The sequence below is a fragment of the Lissotriton vulgaris genome, chromosome 7 (genome assembly GCF_964263255.1).
Source record: "Lissotriton vulgaris chromosome 7, aLisVul1.2, whole genome shotgun sequence".
Classification (NCBI taxonomy): Eukaryota; Metazoa; Chordata; class Amphibia; order Caudata; family Salamandridae; genus Lissotriton; species Lissotriton vulgaris.
In genome coordinates this window covers 693109897-693127915 of record NC_141695.1, presented here as the reverse complement: position 1 = coordinate 693127915, position 18019 = coordinate 693109897, and the positions used below count along the sequence as shown (strand labels likewise).

The 18019-nt window shown below is 45.5% G+C and overlaps 1 protein-coding gene across 1 annotated transcript in view; it reads left to right on the top strand.

Annotated features, from left to right (window-relative positions):
• SMURF2 (SMAD specific E3 ubiquitin protein ligase 2) overlaps positions 1-18019 on the top strand; it is a 1116208-nt gene that overhangs the window by 892832 nt on the left and 205357 nt on the right. The window contains exon 11 of the mRNA XM_086930925.1: positions 8580-8790. Within this exon, the coding sequence (XP_086787051.1) occupies positions 8580-8790 (211 nt within the window). The remainder of the gene's footprint in view (positions 1-8579; positions 8791-18019) is intronic.

Here is an 18019-nt window from a genome sequence, read left to right as displayed (position 1 = left end):
AATTCTCTTTTTTACAATTAGCCAAACCTTCTGATCCTCCTACTACTCTGAGCATCAAATGGAGATCATGGCATAAAATCACCCCGGACACATTTGAGCAAGTCTGGAGAGAGCCAATTATCTCTGACTCTGACAACATTGAGTCGGCTCTAGCCAAACTTAATAATACTCTTCTGGATACCATAAACCTTTTAGCCCCTCAAAAACTAGTCAAACTATCCTCGACCACCAAAAAAGAGACATGGTACACTGAAACATTAAAACTAGAGAAACAGAGATGCAGAAAGCTGGAAAAACTATGGAGGAAGAATCACTCCTGCGCTAGTAAGGAGCTTTATTTGCAGGCAATATCCACCTATTATAAAAACATAAAAAAGGCAAGAAAAACCTGCCTAATATCTCAGCTTGACGAAGCTGGCAATTCAACCAGAGAATTATACAAAATCCTCCAAACCTTTACTAATCCCTCGGCATGTGAAAGCCCCAACACATTCTCTCAAGAGCTGTGTAATAATATTTCCAAATTCTTTGAGGACAAGATTGACACTATTTACAATAAAATCTTGGCCAAATACCCCAATAATTCGGAGGACCCTAGTGCCCCATGCATAAAGACCCACACAGACACCTTCCTTGACATCCCGAAAGCCACTGAAAGCGACATAAGTTACTGAGCAACATGAAATCTGGCTCTCCCCATGATCTTCTCCCCGCCAGATTGACGAACAACCTGAGCAAGATACTATGCCCAATCATCCGAAAAATTCTGAACCTCTCCTTTAAAGAAGGTAAACTCCCTCAGCAATGGAAAGAGGCAGTAGTGATTCCCATACGTAAAAACTCCACCTCTCCTTGGACGGAACTCTCCAACCTCCGCCCCATCTCTCTTCTGCCCCTCCTGAGCAAACTGGCTGAGAAACATGTCAACACCCAGATTTCCGGTTTCATAGAGGCGACAGGGGGCCTAGACCACTCACAATCTGGGTTCAGGCCCAACTACAGCACCGAATCAGCACTCCTCTCCGTGACCGACAACATCAAGATGTCACAGGATAGAGGAGGCTCAATGATTCTGGTGCTGTTAGACCTGTCGGCCGCCTTTGATACTGTGTCCCATAAAATCCTTCTGAGCCGGTTGCAGGGAGTGGGCATTGGAAGACAGGCCCTTTCATGGTTGGAGAGTTTCCTTTCCGGACGCTCACAATCTGTCAGCCTGGGCCCCTACCGTTCCATCTCAAGGGCGCTCACGAAGGGGGTGCCACAGGGCTCATGCCTAAGCCCCACATTGTTCAATGTGTATGTGGCCCCCCTTGCTGATATTGTGAGGAAGTATGGATTCACACAGGTGTCCTACGCCGATGACACCCGACTTCTCTACCCTTTTCAATCCCTTAACTCTGTTAGGGAAAACTTTGCTGAAGGTATGAGGGCTGTTTCAAATTGGATGGCCTCCAACTGCCTCCAATGTAATGTCGGAAAGACAGAGGTAATGCTCTTTGGAAAAGCTACTATACTCTGGTCCCCCGACTGGTGGCCTCTGGACCTAGGACCAGTGCCCTCCCCAAAACTGACTGTCAAAAATTTGGGTGTGAAACTAGACCAAAACCTAACCTTAAAGGAGCACGCAAATGTGATCGCAGGAGCCTGCTTCCGCACCATTGGCCTGCTGAGACGAGTTTTCCCTCTCCTGCCTGACACCTACATAAAGACCCTAGTACAGGCCCTGGTGATAAGTCGATTAGACTACTGTAACAGGCTCCTGATATTAGCTAACGAGGATGCCATTAATCGACTACAGGTGGTTCAGAATACAGCAGCAAGACTGATTCTGAACGCTCCTTCAAGAACCCCTTCCAGACCCCTGTTGAGAGAACTTCACTGGCTCCCAATACGGCAACGTGTTAAATTTAAAATCTGCTGTACCGTCCATAAGTGTCTGTTTGGAAATGGCCCCAACTATTTGACCCAAAAGCTACAACTTTACAAACCAGACCGCTCTCTGCGTTCAAGCAATCAACTGCTATTAAAACCCCCTCTTATCAAAAAGACCAGACAAGGCGGCCGCGCCCTCTCCCTTGTGGGGCCGACACTGTGGAATAACCTGCCCTTCAACCTCAGACAAATCTCCAACCATCTATCCTTTAGAAAAATGCTCAAAACCAACCTGTTCCTAGAGGAATAACTAACCGTAGCTCAACCACTAAAACCCCTGCTCATCTGCAAAGCCCTCCTCTTACCATCTTGGCGAGCAAAGCGCGGAGATACCCCGACCGGGGTCGATTCTTGCGCTATACAAGAAATTAAATAAATAAATAAATAAACATGTATTATCTGCAACAACGGGGATCCAGGTCACCTCAGCTGTCTCATCTAGCCCAGACTATCTGGAGGTGGGCTCTCCAGCACAACAGTCGCCTCTTAGTCAAGTACATACTGGGAGTGGGCAACAACCTTGTGGATCTCCTCAACAGGAGGCCCCAACAAGTCCATGAGTGGAAGCTCAACCCACAATTTCTCGTCCCATTCTTCCAGCACTGGGGTCACCCAGACATAGACCTCTTCGCCACAGCAGAAAATGCTAAATGCCCACACTTCGCCTCCAGGTTCCCACATCCACAGTCCAGAGGCAGCATTCTAAGGATGAGATGGTCAGGTATATTTGCTTATGCTTTTCACCACTCCCACTAATTCTGTTTTTGGCTCACAAACATCTGCAGACGTCTTTGACCCTCATCCTGGTGGTTCCAACATGGGCAAGACCACTATTGTTCACCACGCTACTGGAACTCAGTTGTCCCACAACAGGTACTTCCCAACTGGCAATACCTTTTAACCCCAAACCAGGGAGCAGTAAGGCATCTAAACCCCAGATCTCCCAAACTTGTGATCTGCCTCATGAAGTCTTAGAATGTGGATACTTGAATTTACCTCTACAGAGTATAGACCTTCTTAAAGAGGCTAGAAGACCTACTACTAGAGCCTGTTATGTGACAAAATGAAAACATTATGTTCACTATTGCCATTAGAAGGATATTGACCCCTTAACAGCAAATGCTCAAAACATTGCACGTTACCTACTACATTTACATACATCTGGGTTAGCTTTTACCTCCATAAGGTTACACCTAGCGGCAGTCACCGCATATCTGCAAAATAGGGAACAAACATCTATGTTCAGAATTCCTGTCAACAGAGGTCTTTTTTTAGAGGTCCTCAAGAGTTATTCCACCCAGTTTACAACCAACCTCTGCTTGGAATTTCAATATGGTCTTAACAAGGTTGATGGGTCCCCCTTTTGAGCCTCTGCAATCATGCTGTCTCCAGTTTCTATCCTGGAAAGTTACATTACGTGTCAGTGAGCTTCAGGCATTAATTCTAGAAGAACCGTTCTTCCAGCTTCATAAAAACAAGGTATTCCTAAGTACCAATCCTCAATTCTTTCCAAAACTAGTCTTCCAGTTTCACTTAAATCAATCTATTGAGTTGCCAGTATTTTTCCCCTACCTCGTTCATTTGTGGATAGAGCATTACACACACTAGATATAAAAAGAACTCTTATGTATTTTATTGACAGAACTTAATCATTTCGAAAAACACACCTTTTTGTTGCATTTTAAAATCCACATAAAGGACGAGCCATTTCTAAATGGCATTTCACGTTTTAACTATAAAAATGTATCCAAACCTGTAATGCGAAAGCTAAACGAACTCTACCTATCCCTCCAAAGGCTCATTTTACTTTGACAGCTGCATGGACCAAACCTCACACATTTACAAGGTGTCATGGCCCGTCAACCAACAAATGTGGGTCAAGCGGATTAAGAGCTTTATTTCAAACAACTGCAACACTCACAGATTAGCAATCGCTTATGGAGGAAAACTGCTTTATACTCTATTCTAAGCGACCCACATGCCTCAAACTCAAAATGTTACTTAACTAGTAAGCATCTGTTTGTGACATGAAATGAAATACCAGCATTTTTATAGCGGACAGCTACCTCCGGAGTGGAGTCCCGGCTCTGGGGGCCGTCGGGAAGACTAAGCAAGCTATAGCCCAGAGTCACGTGGTGTTGGGCTATCCTGCCTGCAGCGCCGAGGATTGAACCATGAGCTCGGTGGTCCGGAGTCAGGCACCCTGGCTGCTTCGCCACACCTTTCCACATGTAGTGCTGTACATTCACATGTGCCCACCCTCCTCCCCATACCTATGTGGATTGCAGCTATATTTATGTATATATTTCACTATTTTCGCATGGTCACCTCACTAGGATACACCATCCTTTACAATCTATCCTCTAATAAAGACGAGGACCATGTGCATTGTGAGCAAGAGTAGGAGTCACTATACCTCGTGACTTGAAAGACTTCTTTAATGACAAATACGTTTTCCTAGCCTGACACTAGTTGGCAAGACTTATGCTAAGCATGTGAATGCACGGCACTACATGTCACAAACGGATGCCTACTAGGTAAGTAACATTTTCCTTCCTTTATGTGAACAATGTGGATGCTGGCTCTGGTGCTTAAAATATATGGGGCGATGCAGATAATACAGTAATGGCAAAGATTATTTGTGTGCTGGGGTTGGGTGAATATTAATATGCGGCCCAGCCAGCTCAAGATAGATTTGTGTCTAGCCATGCCCCTTACTCATCTCATTGCTGTGTGAAGGGAAACCACTGAATTTTACAGCTACTATTTGTAGTCTCCAATTTTGAAATACTTGGTCTCAGATTAACCACTCTTGTCATACAAATGGAAGGCTGTCAGTTCGAACACAATCACTTTTTAAACTTTTGAAAACTTGTATTACCTTCTTTGTACAGTTAGTTAAAACCATCGCAATGGAAGTGTCCCCAAAACATCCTAACAACCTTGGGAGCAGGGCCAAATTGGCCATCAAATTTAAAAATCATTATTCAAACAAGGCAATCTTAACCAGTGGCCTTAGCTGCAAATAAAATCGTTAAAAACAGAGATAAAATGAATATAGCAACTTAGTGTAGTGAGAGAACTCTAGGGCGTACTATAAAATAGTTCATAATTAGTTTTTGAGGATCTGTGACCAGATTAGGAGAGACAATACGAGGAAAAGTAGGTCTTCCAAGATTCTCACTTATTTTCCCGACCTGTGCATTTGAGTGTCTGTTCGTGTGAAGCAAAGTGCAGATGCCTCCAAACATGTGTAAATGCCCCCTTTTTGCTTTAATGGCTTCAGGATAACTCTTCTGGGGCATCTGAGACAGGATAGAAGCACAAAATATGGAGTCATGATTCAAAACTGTAGTTGCACAGTCTACAGGCCCCCTCTTCTCCACATGGGGCCCATCGGTTAAAATCCATGGTTTGCAGGCCTAGAAGGCGCATAAACATTATATTCCTGCGAGCCAACGCGTATAAGTTGTCAGAAAGGTATGGTTGCGGTAACCCTGGGAGATGGGATTCATTCAAAGCAAGCAAAATGGTAGTCGATTTTAATGCCCAAAAATCCATCTTCCACGGAGAATTAGAAAAGAAGTTCTAGGCTTGCATCAAGCAGTGATGGCACGCATGGTGTCGGATTTGATTCCTGTTCAATAGTATTCTTGTGTTATAAAATCACAAACTAACTTTAAGAAATTACGAAAAATAACACTGATCACAAAACGTTGCAGTCTCTTAACCGAAATAGCGAAATGCTAAAGTATTTTCTTTGAAAAGCATTCATGGATGTACCTTGCCAGTGTCTATTTTCAGCAAAATGTATTCAAGTTTGCAAATGGTTTTGTGCAAAGGAGATATTGTAGTAGTTGGGAAGTGTACTTTGAAGAGGTAAAAATTATTTGGTTTTAAGTTTGCTGCTGGTGTCAGTGGTATAAAGAGCAATAAAATGTAATTTAACTCTTTGTACCTGCACTAAAATATACAATTATTTTCTTGTAATAAAGAGGCTGCCTACTTTGGCACAGCTTAACCCAAGATGTACATATGAGACTTTCTGTACATGTTTATTTACTTTTTGTCTCCCTCCTTCCACTGTCCATGTTGGCTTGTCTCTGCCCCCACTAACCTTCCTTCCTTCTGTTTTCTGTGTTTCCCTGACCTCTCCCTCCATTGTCCCTCCCGCCACAATGAAACAAGCATTTACAATGCAATGGTCTCTGCATTATTCAAGGTAGAGCTATTGGCATTGCTCATGACATTTTTTTCCTAAAAATAAATAAATGGTATTGTCATTTACAATGGCAATAGGCGAGCATTAGAGAGTAGTAGAGTGTATTCGCGGACACAGAGCCACACACACAGAAAGCCACACACACACACAGAGCCACACACACACACACAGCCCCACACACAGAGTTGGTTACTAACAAGGGACTTGGCAACCTGAAGGGTGATCAACAGTGTCATCAATGGCAAAAAAGCGGTTTTGAGGCTTTCTGGAGAGGCACATTTGATTCAGATGAAAGACAAGGGATATCATCCAGGCAAAAGGGTTTTTGATGGTGCGGTGGAAACCAGACGGGTTTCCATTTTTCAAGGAACAGAAATTGTCTGCTCCTTGCTGAATCATCTGCTTTCTGTGTCCTTCTGATTTTCTGTGGAAAACGTTTTACCATTTGCAAAGTATTAGGGCAAAAGAGGAGATTAAAAACAGTACAAACTCTTGGCATGTGGATTATCGGTATACATCTTTAAGCTGCATGTGGGACGTAGTTTGGAAAGGGTTCGGGTATTGTGCCTCAGTGCAACAATGCAGGATACGTTATCCCTTGCCTCGGAGCTCAGCCTCCACCTTGAGAAGGGAGTCATTGAAATCAATGGAATAGACAACAAATAAAACTCGTTCTACCTGGAAGTCTGCATCTGAAATGCAGTAGATGGTTGATGGAAATAGCTGTGAAAAGAAAGTCCCTTACAAACGAGATGCAGCAACATTTTTAATTCTGTTTGACTCTGAGGAACCAGATGTCAAAGTGCGTTCACTTCATTGCCTGAAGTTTCAGGCAATAAGGTAAACTGCTATTAAAGAGACAATTTCAATCCATATGTTTTGATATAGCTTACAGCAAAATATCAGTTAACCAGGGACACACAGTCCAATCAGAGAAAATTTATCAAGTTAAGTGAACGAATACACAAATGAGGCATGATGAAAAATTCCATATTGCTTCTACACAGTCTGACGCTTAGATGAGACATGTCAATGATATGAAATAATATGATAAAAATGAATAAAGCGCACTAAAACCCGCAGGTGCCAAAGCACTGTAACAGGATAGATAGGTAAATAGGAGGAGCACTTGAAAATGTAAATGTTTTTGGCTTCTGGTTGTTTAGTGAATACGGATTTCCTTGCACTGTTCTTTTCCAGAAGGGGCAGAGGCAGGCAGCCAAGGTGTTAAAACACCAGCATCAGCGGGCACTCGATCTCCGGACGCGCTGAATTACAGACCTCGTGAGCACGGGGGAAACAGGATGTTTGCTGGCTGGGACGCTTCTACCAAACACAGAACAAATATCTTTCTTCACGCACTATATTTGTGAATAATGAGCAGCAGCAGCACTAGGGAGCGCAAGGCATTCGGACGTAAACATGACAAACATAATGCCTCATATTAAGCGCTGTGTGCAATACCTACCGTAACAATGACCAAAGCATGCAGCAGTAAATTAAGGAGTCACAGTAATTATAAGAGCAAACACAGAGAAAGCACATAAATCACCAATGGTGAAATACGGATTACAGCAAAATAAACAAGCGCTCGCCATTTTTTTAACCTAAACCCTGTCCTTTTCAGACTGGGGGGGGGGGACGTGTTTTTTGTTGAGTGACGGATGACGTCACTTAAAGAAAGAACTCAAAAAACACGCCCCCGAATCCGAAAAAGACGGGGCTTAAAGGGAGTGATGCCCCTCTCCTCCAATGGCTGGCCAGCATTTACGAGGCCAGCCAATGGAGAAAAGGGGCGGGTTCAAGGCCCCTAACTAAAAAACATTAAATCTTCGGACCGAACTGCGCAAGCGCAGCCTACGGTCCTCGACCTAAAAAGGTCTGACGTCTCTCACCCCACCATCCTCTCCTCCTGCAAAAAAATAAGTGCTATGATGCAGTCAGCGGTGGGCGTTTGATATCAATTTTGGTTTTTCTAATCTTTCAGCTCTGCTGCACAGCAGTGCGCTGCTGTTCAACATACAAAAAAGCAATGACAAAGCCAATACCTGACATAGGCAACACATATTGGCTTTCCAGTGCTTGTTATACTTGTTGCTTGGAATCCCTTTTCTAAATTTCCTCTCTCCCTTCCGCTTCTGATCCATTTTCTCCTCCGATCTCCTTTAATATTCTTATTTTACCATTTTCGGATTAGTTCCGACGATGCCTCACATTTTAGTACAGCACTATCTAGAACATAAATTAATATGCAATGTTTATATGTAATATGTGACCAGGTCTCCTTGCTTTTTTCCTAGCTCAATGTACTTAAAATACCCAGAGCCTCAGTACTAATTTATTTGTATCTAGAATGCGGTAATTTCAGTTATAATTGTGAGAACGTTTTTCTGTTTAATATATATATATATATTTGCTTCCCTAGCCGTCAGAACCACCTCAAAGATCAACAGCCGCAGCAGCAGCAACAGTTGTTGTCTCTCTGTCAGCTCCCGGATGAGGTAGAATGTTTGACTGTCCCAAAATATAAGCGTGATCTTGTACAGAAATTGAAGATTTTAAGGCAAGAGTTGTCACAGCAGCAACCCCAAGCAGGTCATTGTCGCATTGAAGTTTCCAGAGAAGAAATCTTTGAGGTAAACCTTTTGTACTTACCCATTCTTATTCATTTGTATGTATTTTTTCTTGTCCCATCATCTTACTCATGATGTCTCAGTAGTGTGTCATCCATTGTAAAAGAATAATGCAATTCAAATTGCTCTTTTGTAAAATTTCATTTTTGTCTAGTTTCACTTGATTACCCTTGATATATATCAATATAGGTTCGTTGTTGCTTAAATAAATACCTAGATGGTAAGTAATGCACCCTTGTACTGCGCAGTTTACTATCTCAAATTGATGTGGGCATTTTGAAACACCATTTATATAATGTAACATTTTAAATTGTTTTTGGTATAATAACTAGTAGCACGTGTTGACTGACCGTATCACAAGTGATCTGTATGCCTCATGTATACATTCACTTTGATCGCCATTAACCTCCAATCCCTATGTCTTTGTCGTACTTGAGGATTATTGATGTGTTTTGGGGTTCAGTTAGTCTTTTTTAATGTTCTGTTGGTTTAATCCAAATGATGTACATATTCTGTGTGAAGAAGTGCCATCTTTCTTGCATGGTATGCCCCCACTTTTTGCTGAATTGCTGATGTGCGGTGACTGAGTGTGCCATGGGCTCCTGCCAATCAGGTGCCCAGGGCCTGTGTTCCTTTCTTAAAACTGTATTGAAGCTAAAACCCAATTGGCATCTCTTGCCACATGTCAGCCCCTAGTAAATGGTACCATGGGTACCCACAGCATTGTGACCAGAGAAGACCCCTAAGGGCTGCAGAACGTATTGTGCCACCCTTTGGGGACCTGCACCCTGACACACACACACTGCCTTTGCAGACTGAGTGTCCTGGTGCAGAACTAAACAGAGTTGACATGGCACACATCCTTGTGTGCCTTGCCCACAGACCCACTGCCCTGGTTAATCAGTCACCCCTCTAGGTGGGTGCCCTATGCCAGTGGTGTGGGCACAGGTGCATGAGCCCTGTGCCCCTACAGTATCCAGGGCAATTCCTGGGCGCTGTAAGTGCAGTGATGCCATTAAAAGTTCAAGTTCAAGTTCGGTATTTGTACAGCGCACTGCTCACCCAGAGGGTCTCAAGGCGCTTGGGTAAGGGGTTCATTATTTGTCGAATAGCCAGGTTTTAAGTTCTTTTCTGAAGGAGATGTGGTTTTGAGTAAGGCGGAGGTGAGTGGGGAGTGAGTTCCAGGTCTTGGCAGCAAGGAAGGAGAAGGATCTTCCACCCATGGTGGATCTTCGGATGCGTGGGACAGCGGCGAGGGCTTGATTGGACGATCTTAGTTGGCGGTTGGGATTGTAGAAGGACAGTCGAGAGTTGAGGCATTCGGGTCCTAGGTTGTAGAGGGCCTTGTGGGTGAGAAGGCGGAATGTAATTCTTTTGTTGACGGGAAGCCAGTGGAGGTCTTTTAGGTGTCCGGTGATGTGATCACGGCGAGGGATGTCTAATATGAGTCTCGCTGATGCGTTTTGGATGCGTTGGAGTTTTTTCTGTAATTTTGCTGTGATTCCGGCGTATAGTGTGTTACCATAATCCAGACGACTCGTGACCAGTGCGTGGGTGACAGTCTTTCTTGTCTCGAGGGGGGGATCCAACGGAAGATCTTTTTGAGAATGCGAAGTAAGTTGAAGCAGGAGGATGAGACTGCGTTGACTTGTCTGGACATCGAGAGAGAGGAGTCTAGGATGAAGCCAAGGTTACGTGCGTGGTCTGTGGGTGTGGGTGCTGTGCCCAGAGCGGAAGGCCACCAAGAGTCGTCCCAGGCAGAGGGGGAAGATCCTAGGATGAGCACCTCCGTTTTGTCTAAGTTGAGTTTTAGGCGGCTATGTTTCATCCATTCGGCTACTTCTTTCATGCCTTCGTGAAGGTTGGTTTTGGCGGTGTTGGGGTCTTTGGTGAGGGAAAGGATTAGCTGGGTGTCGTCAGCGTAGGAGATGATGTTAAGGTTGTGTTGACGCGCGATGGAGGCGAGTGGGCTCATGTAAACGTTGAAGAGGGTGGGACTGAGTGAAGATCCTTGTGGTACGCCGCAGATTACTTCAGTGGCTTCAGAGTTGAATGGGGGAAGTCGGACTCTTTGAGTTCTCCCAGCGAGGAATGAGGTGATCCAGTCGAAGGCTTTTCCTTGTATACCGATGTTGCTGAGGCGTTGTATAAGGGTGCTGTGGCAGACTGTGTCGAAAGCGGCGGAGAGGTCGAGTAAAATGAGGGCCACTGTTTCACCGTTGTCCAGTAGTGTTCGGATGTCGTCAGTCGCTGCAATGAGGGCTGTTTCGGTGCTGTGTTTGGCTCGAAACCCGGATTGAGAGGGATCGAGGGAGTTGTTGGTTTCAAGGAAGGCGGCGAACTGGATGTTGACTGCTTTCTCGATGACTTTGGCCGGGAATGGGAGGAGGGATATGGGTCGGTAGTTTTTAAGTTCAGATGGGTCTGCTGTGGGTTTCTTCAGAAGGGCGCTGAGTTCGGCGTGTTTCCAGCTTTCTGGAAAGGTGGCAGAGTTGAACGAGCAGTTGACGACATCACGGAGATGGGGTGCGATGATGGAGTCCGCTTTGTTGAAGATGTGGTGGGGGCAGGGGTCAGTTGGTGAGCCAGAATGGATGGAGTTCATTAGGCAGATGGTGTCTTCAGTGGTGATTGGGTTCCACACGGTAATGATGTTAGTTGGCGGAGTAGGATCTGAGGGGGGTGGAGAGGGTTGAACGCTGGGAGTATTCTCGAAGCTGTTGTGGATGTCGGCAATTTTGTTGTAGAAGGAGGAGGATAACGCATCGCAGAGGTCTTGGGAGGGAGTGATGTCGTTAGATGAAGCGGTGGGGTTGGTGAATTCTTTGACGATGTTGAAAAGTTCCTTGCTGTTGTGAGTGTTGTTGTCGAGACGATCCTTGAATGCTGATTTCTTGGCGGATCGAATCAGTTGGTGGTGTTTGCGGGTGGCTGCTTTGAGGGAGGACATGTTGTCGGTGGTTGGGTTTTTTTCGCCAAGTTTTCTCCAGTGTGTGGCAAAGCTTCTTGGATTTTTTAAGGTCATCATTGAACCAGGGAGCCTTTTTGCTGGCTGATTTGATCTGGTGTTTTTTCAGGGGTGCTAATTCGTCAGCACTGTGGGAGATCCATTTCTTGAGGTTGATGGCTGCTTGGTTTGGGTCCAATGAGAGGGTGGGAGGGTTTTGGTTGAGTGATGTGAGGAGTTGGTCGGAGGTGATTTTGTTCCAGTTTCTCAGAGGAATAGGCTGTGGGCGGTTGTGGGTCAGGGTGGTTTTGTAGCTGAAGTGAACACAGCTGTGGTCCGTCCAGTGGAGAGCTGTGGTGCGATCGAAGGAGATGTGCTTGCAGGAGGTGAAGATAGGGTCGAGCGTGTGTCTGGCTACATGTGTGGGGGTGTCAACAAGTTGTTTGAGTCCGAGATTGGCCAGGTTGTCCAGAAGGGTGGTGGTGTTGCTGTCGTGTTTGTTTTAGAGGTGGTAGTTGAAGTTTTCTAAAAGAATGTAGTTTTCGGAGGCGAGGGCATGTGGGCTGACTAAGTCGGTGATGTCATCGCTGAATTGACTGCGGGTACCTGGAGGCCTGTAGATGAGGGTGCCTCTAAGTGTGGTCCTAGGGTCGGTGTGGATCTGAAAGTGGAGATGTTCGGCGGTTGCAAGATTATCATCGGAGCTGGTCGTGATTTTGATGGTGTTCTTATGGATGATGGCAATGCCTCCTCCTGTTTGATTGGTGCGATCTTTACGGGTGATCTTGTAAGCGTCCGGTATGGCTATGGTGATGTCGGGTGCTGATGAAGTGTTAATCCATGTTTCTGTAAGGAAGGCGATGTCCGGTGACGCAGTGTCGAGTAGGTCCCAGAGTTCTGTTGCGTGTCTGTGGACCGAGTGGGTGTTGAGAAGAATGCACTTCAGGTAGTTCGAGTCGGAGCTATGTTTGGGGGGAGTGGATTTGGAGAGGGACCTGAAGCAGTTGAACTTGCAGGAGAGGCAGGCGAATGGGCCGTGGGTACGTCCAGGGGTGGCTTCACAGCATTGTGGTGCGCGTCCGGGGTTGAGGGCGAGGAGAGTAGCGGAATTATAGGTGATTCTAGTGGGTTGGGGACGGTGGGGACCAGGGGGTCTGGCGCTGGGCGCGGACGGGCGTAGACGGGCTTACCTTTGGCGCACCTTCGGCGCGCAAGGGGCGCGAACGCTGCGCGTGGACGCTGCGCGACGATGCTTCTGACATATATGGATAGGGGAGGGGCGAGGGAGGATCAGCTGGGAGGCGGGTGCGTGGTGGAGGGGGCCGGCTCCGGGCAAAACAACAACAACAATGCTAATGACAGCGAGAACGGAAGAGCAGACCGGGTTGGGGGAAAGTGAAATTAATTATCTACGCGGTGGGCAGCACAGCAAAGATTAAACAAACGATGTGGCAATGTGAGCTAAACAGCACAACACAGGCACTCCGAATTAATGCAAAGCAATGCAGGCACAGTCGATCAAGCAAATAGGCACGTGGAAATAATTAAATAATTCTGCAGGCACGGTAGTATATGGTGCTGGGAGGTTGTCGTTACGAACTCCACCGCACCATAATGGCTACACTGAAGACTGACAAGTTTGATACCAAACTTCTCAGCACATTAAACCCACACTGATGCCAGTATGGGAGGTAATGTAAAATGCACTACAAAGGGCATCTTAGAGATGCCCCCTAAAACCTAACCTACAATCCACGTCTTGTCTGAGAGGCTGTCTAGGCTGCCACACAGCAGACATGTTGCTGGACCCCTGGGTGGAGAGCCCCCAGCTCTTCTGGGACTGCAACGGTGCACATCCTGGGCGAGGTGCTAGGTCTCCTTCCCCAGGATGGGCAGGGGGAAGCTTCAAAGGCATGCCGCCTTTGTGAGCTTCTCCAGGCCACTTACTGTATTCAGCAACTGGCCCCCACCAGTATTGACACCCACTCTGGCGGGAAGACTGGCGGGAAAATCTACGTCAGGAAAGGGGGTGTGCCATCCTGTGCCAACTCCACCCATCAGGTGGGAGAGGCGAGGTGAAGCACGACTCCTGGTTACCGCCATATTGAGGATGGGGAGCGCTACCCACTCACAGCTAGGCTCCTCCCACCCCACCCACAGGAAAGGAGCGGGTTAGGGTGTGTACCCACCCCAGGACAGGGACCTATTGGTCCCTGCCCTCAGCCTACCTGTAACGCCCCTACATTTAGTATTTAGGGGCACCCTGAACCTTCCTTCCTCCGATTTCGAAACAAGAAAGAAGACCAAGAAAAAGAAGACCTTCTGTGCAGCTGCTAACAAGAGGACGACACCAACTGACTTGGCCCCAGCCCTACAGGCCTGTTGATCCTTGAATCTGCTCCTGCTAAATCCCGGTGTCTCCTGTGGACAGCAACCTCGAGAAACCCGGAAGACCTGCCTGCGTTGACCCTCTTAGAGACAGGGACTCCCATGAGCAGTGGTTCTGCTCAAACAGCAATACCCCTGGTGCCAGCCAGGAACCGCAAATCCAGCCCACTCTGCACCCGCCTAGCCCGGCCTGTGCCCAAGTGGACAAAGACCCTGAGGACGTTCCCCCGGCGAGTCTGACCCGGAATCCAGTGCCCCAGGACCCTCCTCGTCGATCCAGACGACTCCTGCAGCCTCAGAACCAGGGACTCCCCCCAACCGCGACCAGCAGAGGGTACGATTTCCCGACACCAAAAGATACCCCTGCACCTGGTGCCCCTGACCCCTTGTGCCCAAACCAGGGGTGCCTACCTATCCTCCAAGATCCCAAATTACCCCTCGAAGGGTTGGTCGCTCTAGAAGATCCTCAGTCCCCGAGCCTGCAGCCTTTGTTCACTTTTAAAGATCTCCATTGAATAACATTGAGCACCCGACGGCTCAAAAGCACCCTGCACACAGCCACCTGAGTGCCCCTGGCAGTGCAACCTTCGTCCTATCCTTCTTCCCCATTTGCCCTGAGCAAGTGACCAGGAGCCCAGCTACCACAGCCGCGTGGCTTGCTAGCCAGCAGCCACCAACCGAAGGCCCCCTGCCTCTCATTGGATATCATTGGGCCTAACTACCTATGCACCCGGCTGCCCCTATGCCGCTGAGGGTGTACCAACTGTACCTACCTGACCCTGGGAGACCCCTGAGTCTATGCCCAGAACCTTAACTCTGCCAGTCGAGTACTTACCTAAAAGCCGATAACTCACTTTTCTTCCATAGGCTAAAATCAACTGGTTTCACTTGGAAATTCTTCTGTGTGGAGTTTTGGAACTTTAAAATATTCAACTAAAATCAGCCGAACAACAAATTACGATTTACTCACCTGTTATCAGGAGAGACCTCAGTGCTGCATCTTTGAGCCCAGTACTGACCCTGAAATAAAATTCTAACCATACTTACCAGTAACTTGAATTTCCTTCCATAGGATATCATTGCCTGCTTTTTGCTGAAAAAGTTTCCAAGTGTCGATTTTTGAAACTTACAAATAATCTTCAAAAATCGTGCCAGCGATAAAAACGTAATTACTTGCCTGTTTTAGATAGATGTCCCAGTGCTGAACCTAGGAGTCCAGCACTGGATTACAAAAGTAACGTAAACGTACTTTACCTGCAAACTGAATTTCCTTCCGTAGGATAACATTGGTAATTTCAACTGAAAAAGTTTCCAAGTGTCAACTTTTAAAATACAATAATATTCCTTAAAAATCACTACTGTAACCAAAACGCTTTTGTTTAAATGTTTACAGGACATGTCCCAGGACTGAATCTAGGATCCAGTCTTGAGGTTAGAAAAGTAATCTACAAAGTAACTAATTGCATTTAACCCCTTCCATGCTGATGACGAACCCCAGCCGTCATGCACTACGGTGCTCGTGTGCTGATGACGGCTGGGGTTCGTCACGGCCCGCCCCTGTTCGTGCTGTTTACAGCACACCAGGGGAATCGCGGCCGCATTGAAGGGGTTAACTAGAAATTCCCATGGAGCTCAATGTTACATTGTGTTTGAAATTGTGTTGCCTATTGCAACAACCTGTAACTATTGTATTCAAAGAGTCTATGGCTATTTGAAAAGTATTTAACTAAATTAATCCATTCTGAGAAAGTATATTTTGATACCTTGTTGTTTCTAAAATAAAATACCTATATCTTTTGATACAAAACAATTGGCCTAGAGTTCAGTTCTTGAGTGTGTGAGACCATTTGCTGACTGATTGTGTACAACAAATGATTTTACTGACCTCTGATACTGCCTTACTGCTCGACCAAGCTACCTCTTTAGAGAGTAAGGTTATATCTAACTTTAGACTCTGCCAAACCTCTGGGGACTGTGGTCTCTGTACACACTGTACCTTACTTTGGTCCAGTATATACAGAGTCACTTACCTACATTCTGTCACAGTGCCTCCATCTAAATTCTGCTAACTACAGGAAGGGGCGGTGATATGGTAGAAAGGAGATCTTACCTTCAATTGTTTGGTTGTGAAAAATTGTCTGAAGTGCAGAATTTATTATTTTTTTTAAATGATAGATAATTCTTGTGTTTTGTGTTATCTAAGATTGTGGTATTTGCTTTAGTTCTATATGTAAGCTGTATTGGGTTTAGGAATCTAAGAGTTAGAGCCAAAAGCATACTTGCCTTTCAAGAACTTGAGCTTTCCTCTGTGCCAGCTCTAATTTTATGAGTTGACTTAAGCAAAGTCCTGCACGCTACCTGAACATTAGATTCAGTCAGTCAAATCTTTTTTTCGCTTAGTTTCCGAAGCATAAAAGAACATATGAAAACGAAGTAGATAAACATTTATAAACCGCAATCAATACATCAGTAAAAACATGGATTTCAAAACTTAAAAATCCAAATTATCTTTCATTGTTAGGGAGGCATTAAAAACAAACTGATTTATAAATAAAACACTAAATACAATCTGATATAAACATAAGAACAAATGTATTAAATCCTGAAATGCAAGCACCATCCTTGGTATTATTATATAATTCATATCAGTGTGACAACCAATGTCTCAATTTCAGGCATGCCACTGATAAGATGCAACAGCCAGGCACACCGATGGCCATCTAACTTTTGGATAAAGCAAAGTGCTGGTCTGTATTGCCTAAAATTGTATCTGTGCATAAGTGGAACAATAAATTTCTTCCTTGGAGTGCAGTAATAAGTGCAGAAAAACATAAGTCGCAGGTTAGACTGAATTGACACAGTCACAAGGACATAGACCAAGCTCCCACAATGCATAACAGTTTGCAGGAAAACCCAGCATTAGCGGAAGGTAATTCATACAAATCTAGTAAGTATGAAACAAAGCTGCAAATTATGGATTATTGACAAGACTGTAAACCAGGGCAATAGGGGAGAGCATTATAGTGAGCAACCACGTTTCTGTATGCGAGCTTACTTTCTTTGAAAAGTAGCCTTGGCCAAGAATGCCTTCGCCGGTTTCGGATCACTAACTATCAAACAGGTGGTGGGACTGTGAAACAGTTCGGACAATCCCAGGTCTTCCAGAGTGTGCCTCACATAAGCTAACCAGGGAATCATAAGAGCGTGTAGTAAATGTATGCAATCCTCCAGGATTTGTTGGTTTAATAGAACAGTTTTTCTCTTCCATATTGAAAAGCCAGAGCAATACTGGTGCTAGCTTAATTGCATCTGTAGTACAAGGCAAACCCAGCTCACTATGACATACTATGTTGGAGCAGGTGTGGGGAATAATGCGAAGAGTTTCTTTGGCTGAATCTCCCCAACATCCGCCATACCCCAGACAGCAGACTCGTAGGTAGCTGTTGTAACTGGTTTCGCTGCATAAATGCTCTTCTTCTCTGGGATCTGTTCCGGCCCTAGTTTTTTTGTGAAGTTGAGCAAGGCCAGTAAAGTTTTTTCTAACATCAAAGCCCTGTTTCCAACCATGTTTTACCACATGTACCTGATGTCTAATAAGATGCAATGAAAAGATCTCAGCTTCTTACACCCTACGGTTTCTCATATGGAACACAGGATGTGGTTTGGGCCTTTTCCCACACATAAGTGAGAAAAATGTATTTTTATCCATCTTCAAAAAAAGCTGTGTATTCCTCTGAGGTCCTGCAGTGTTCGCCCGGTCTGTGCTATGAGCTCAGCATTGTCTGCATAGAGGAGTATGGGGAGGGTACGTGATCTAATATGAGGAACGTCCCTAGATCTCTCCACCAGGGCTCTTTTCACTCTGTTGGTATAGAGTAAGAATAAAAAAGGAGCTAC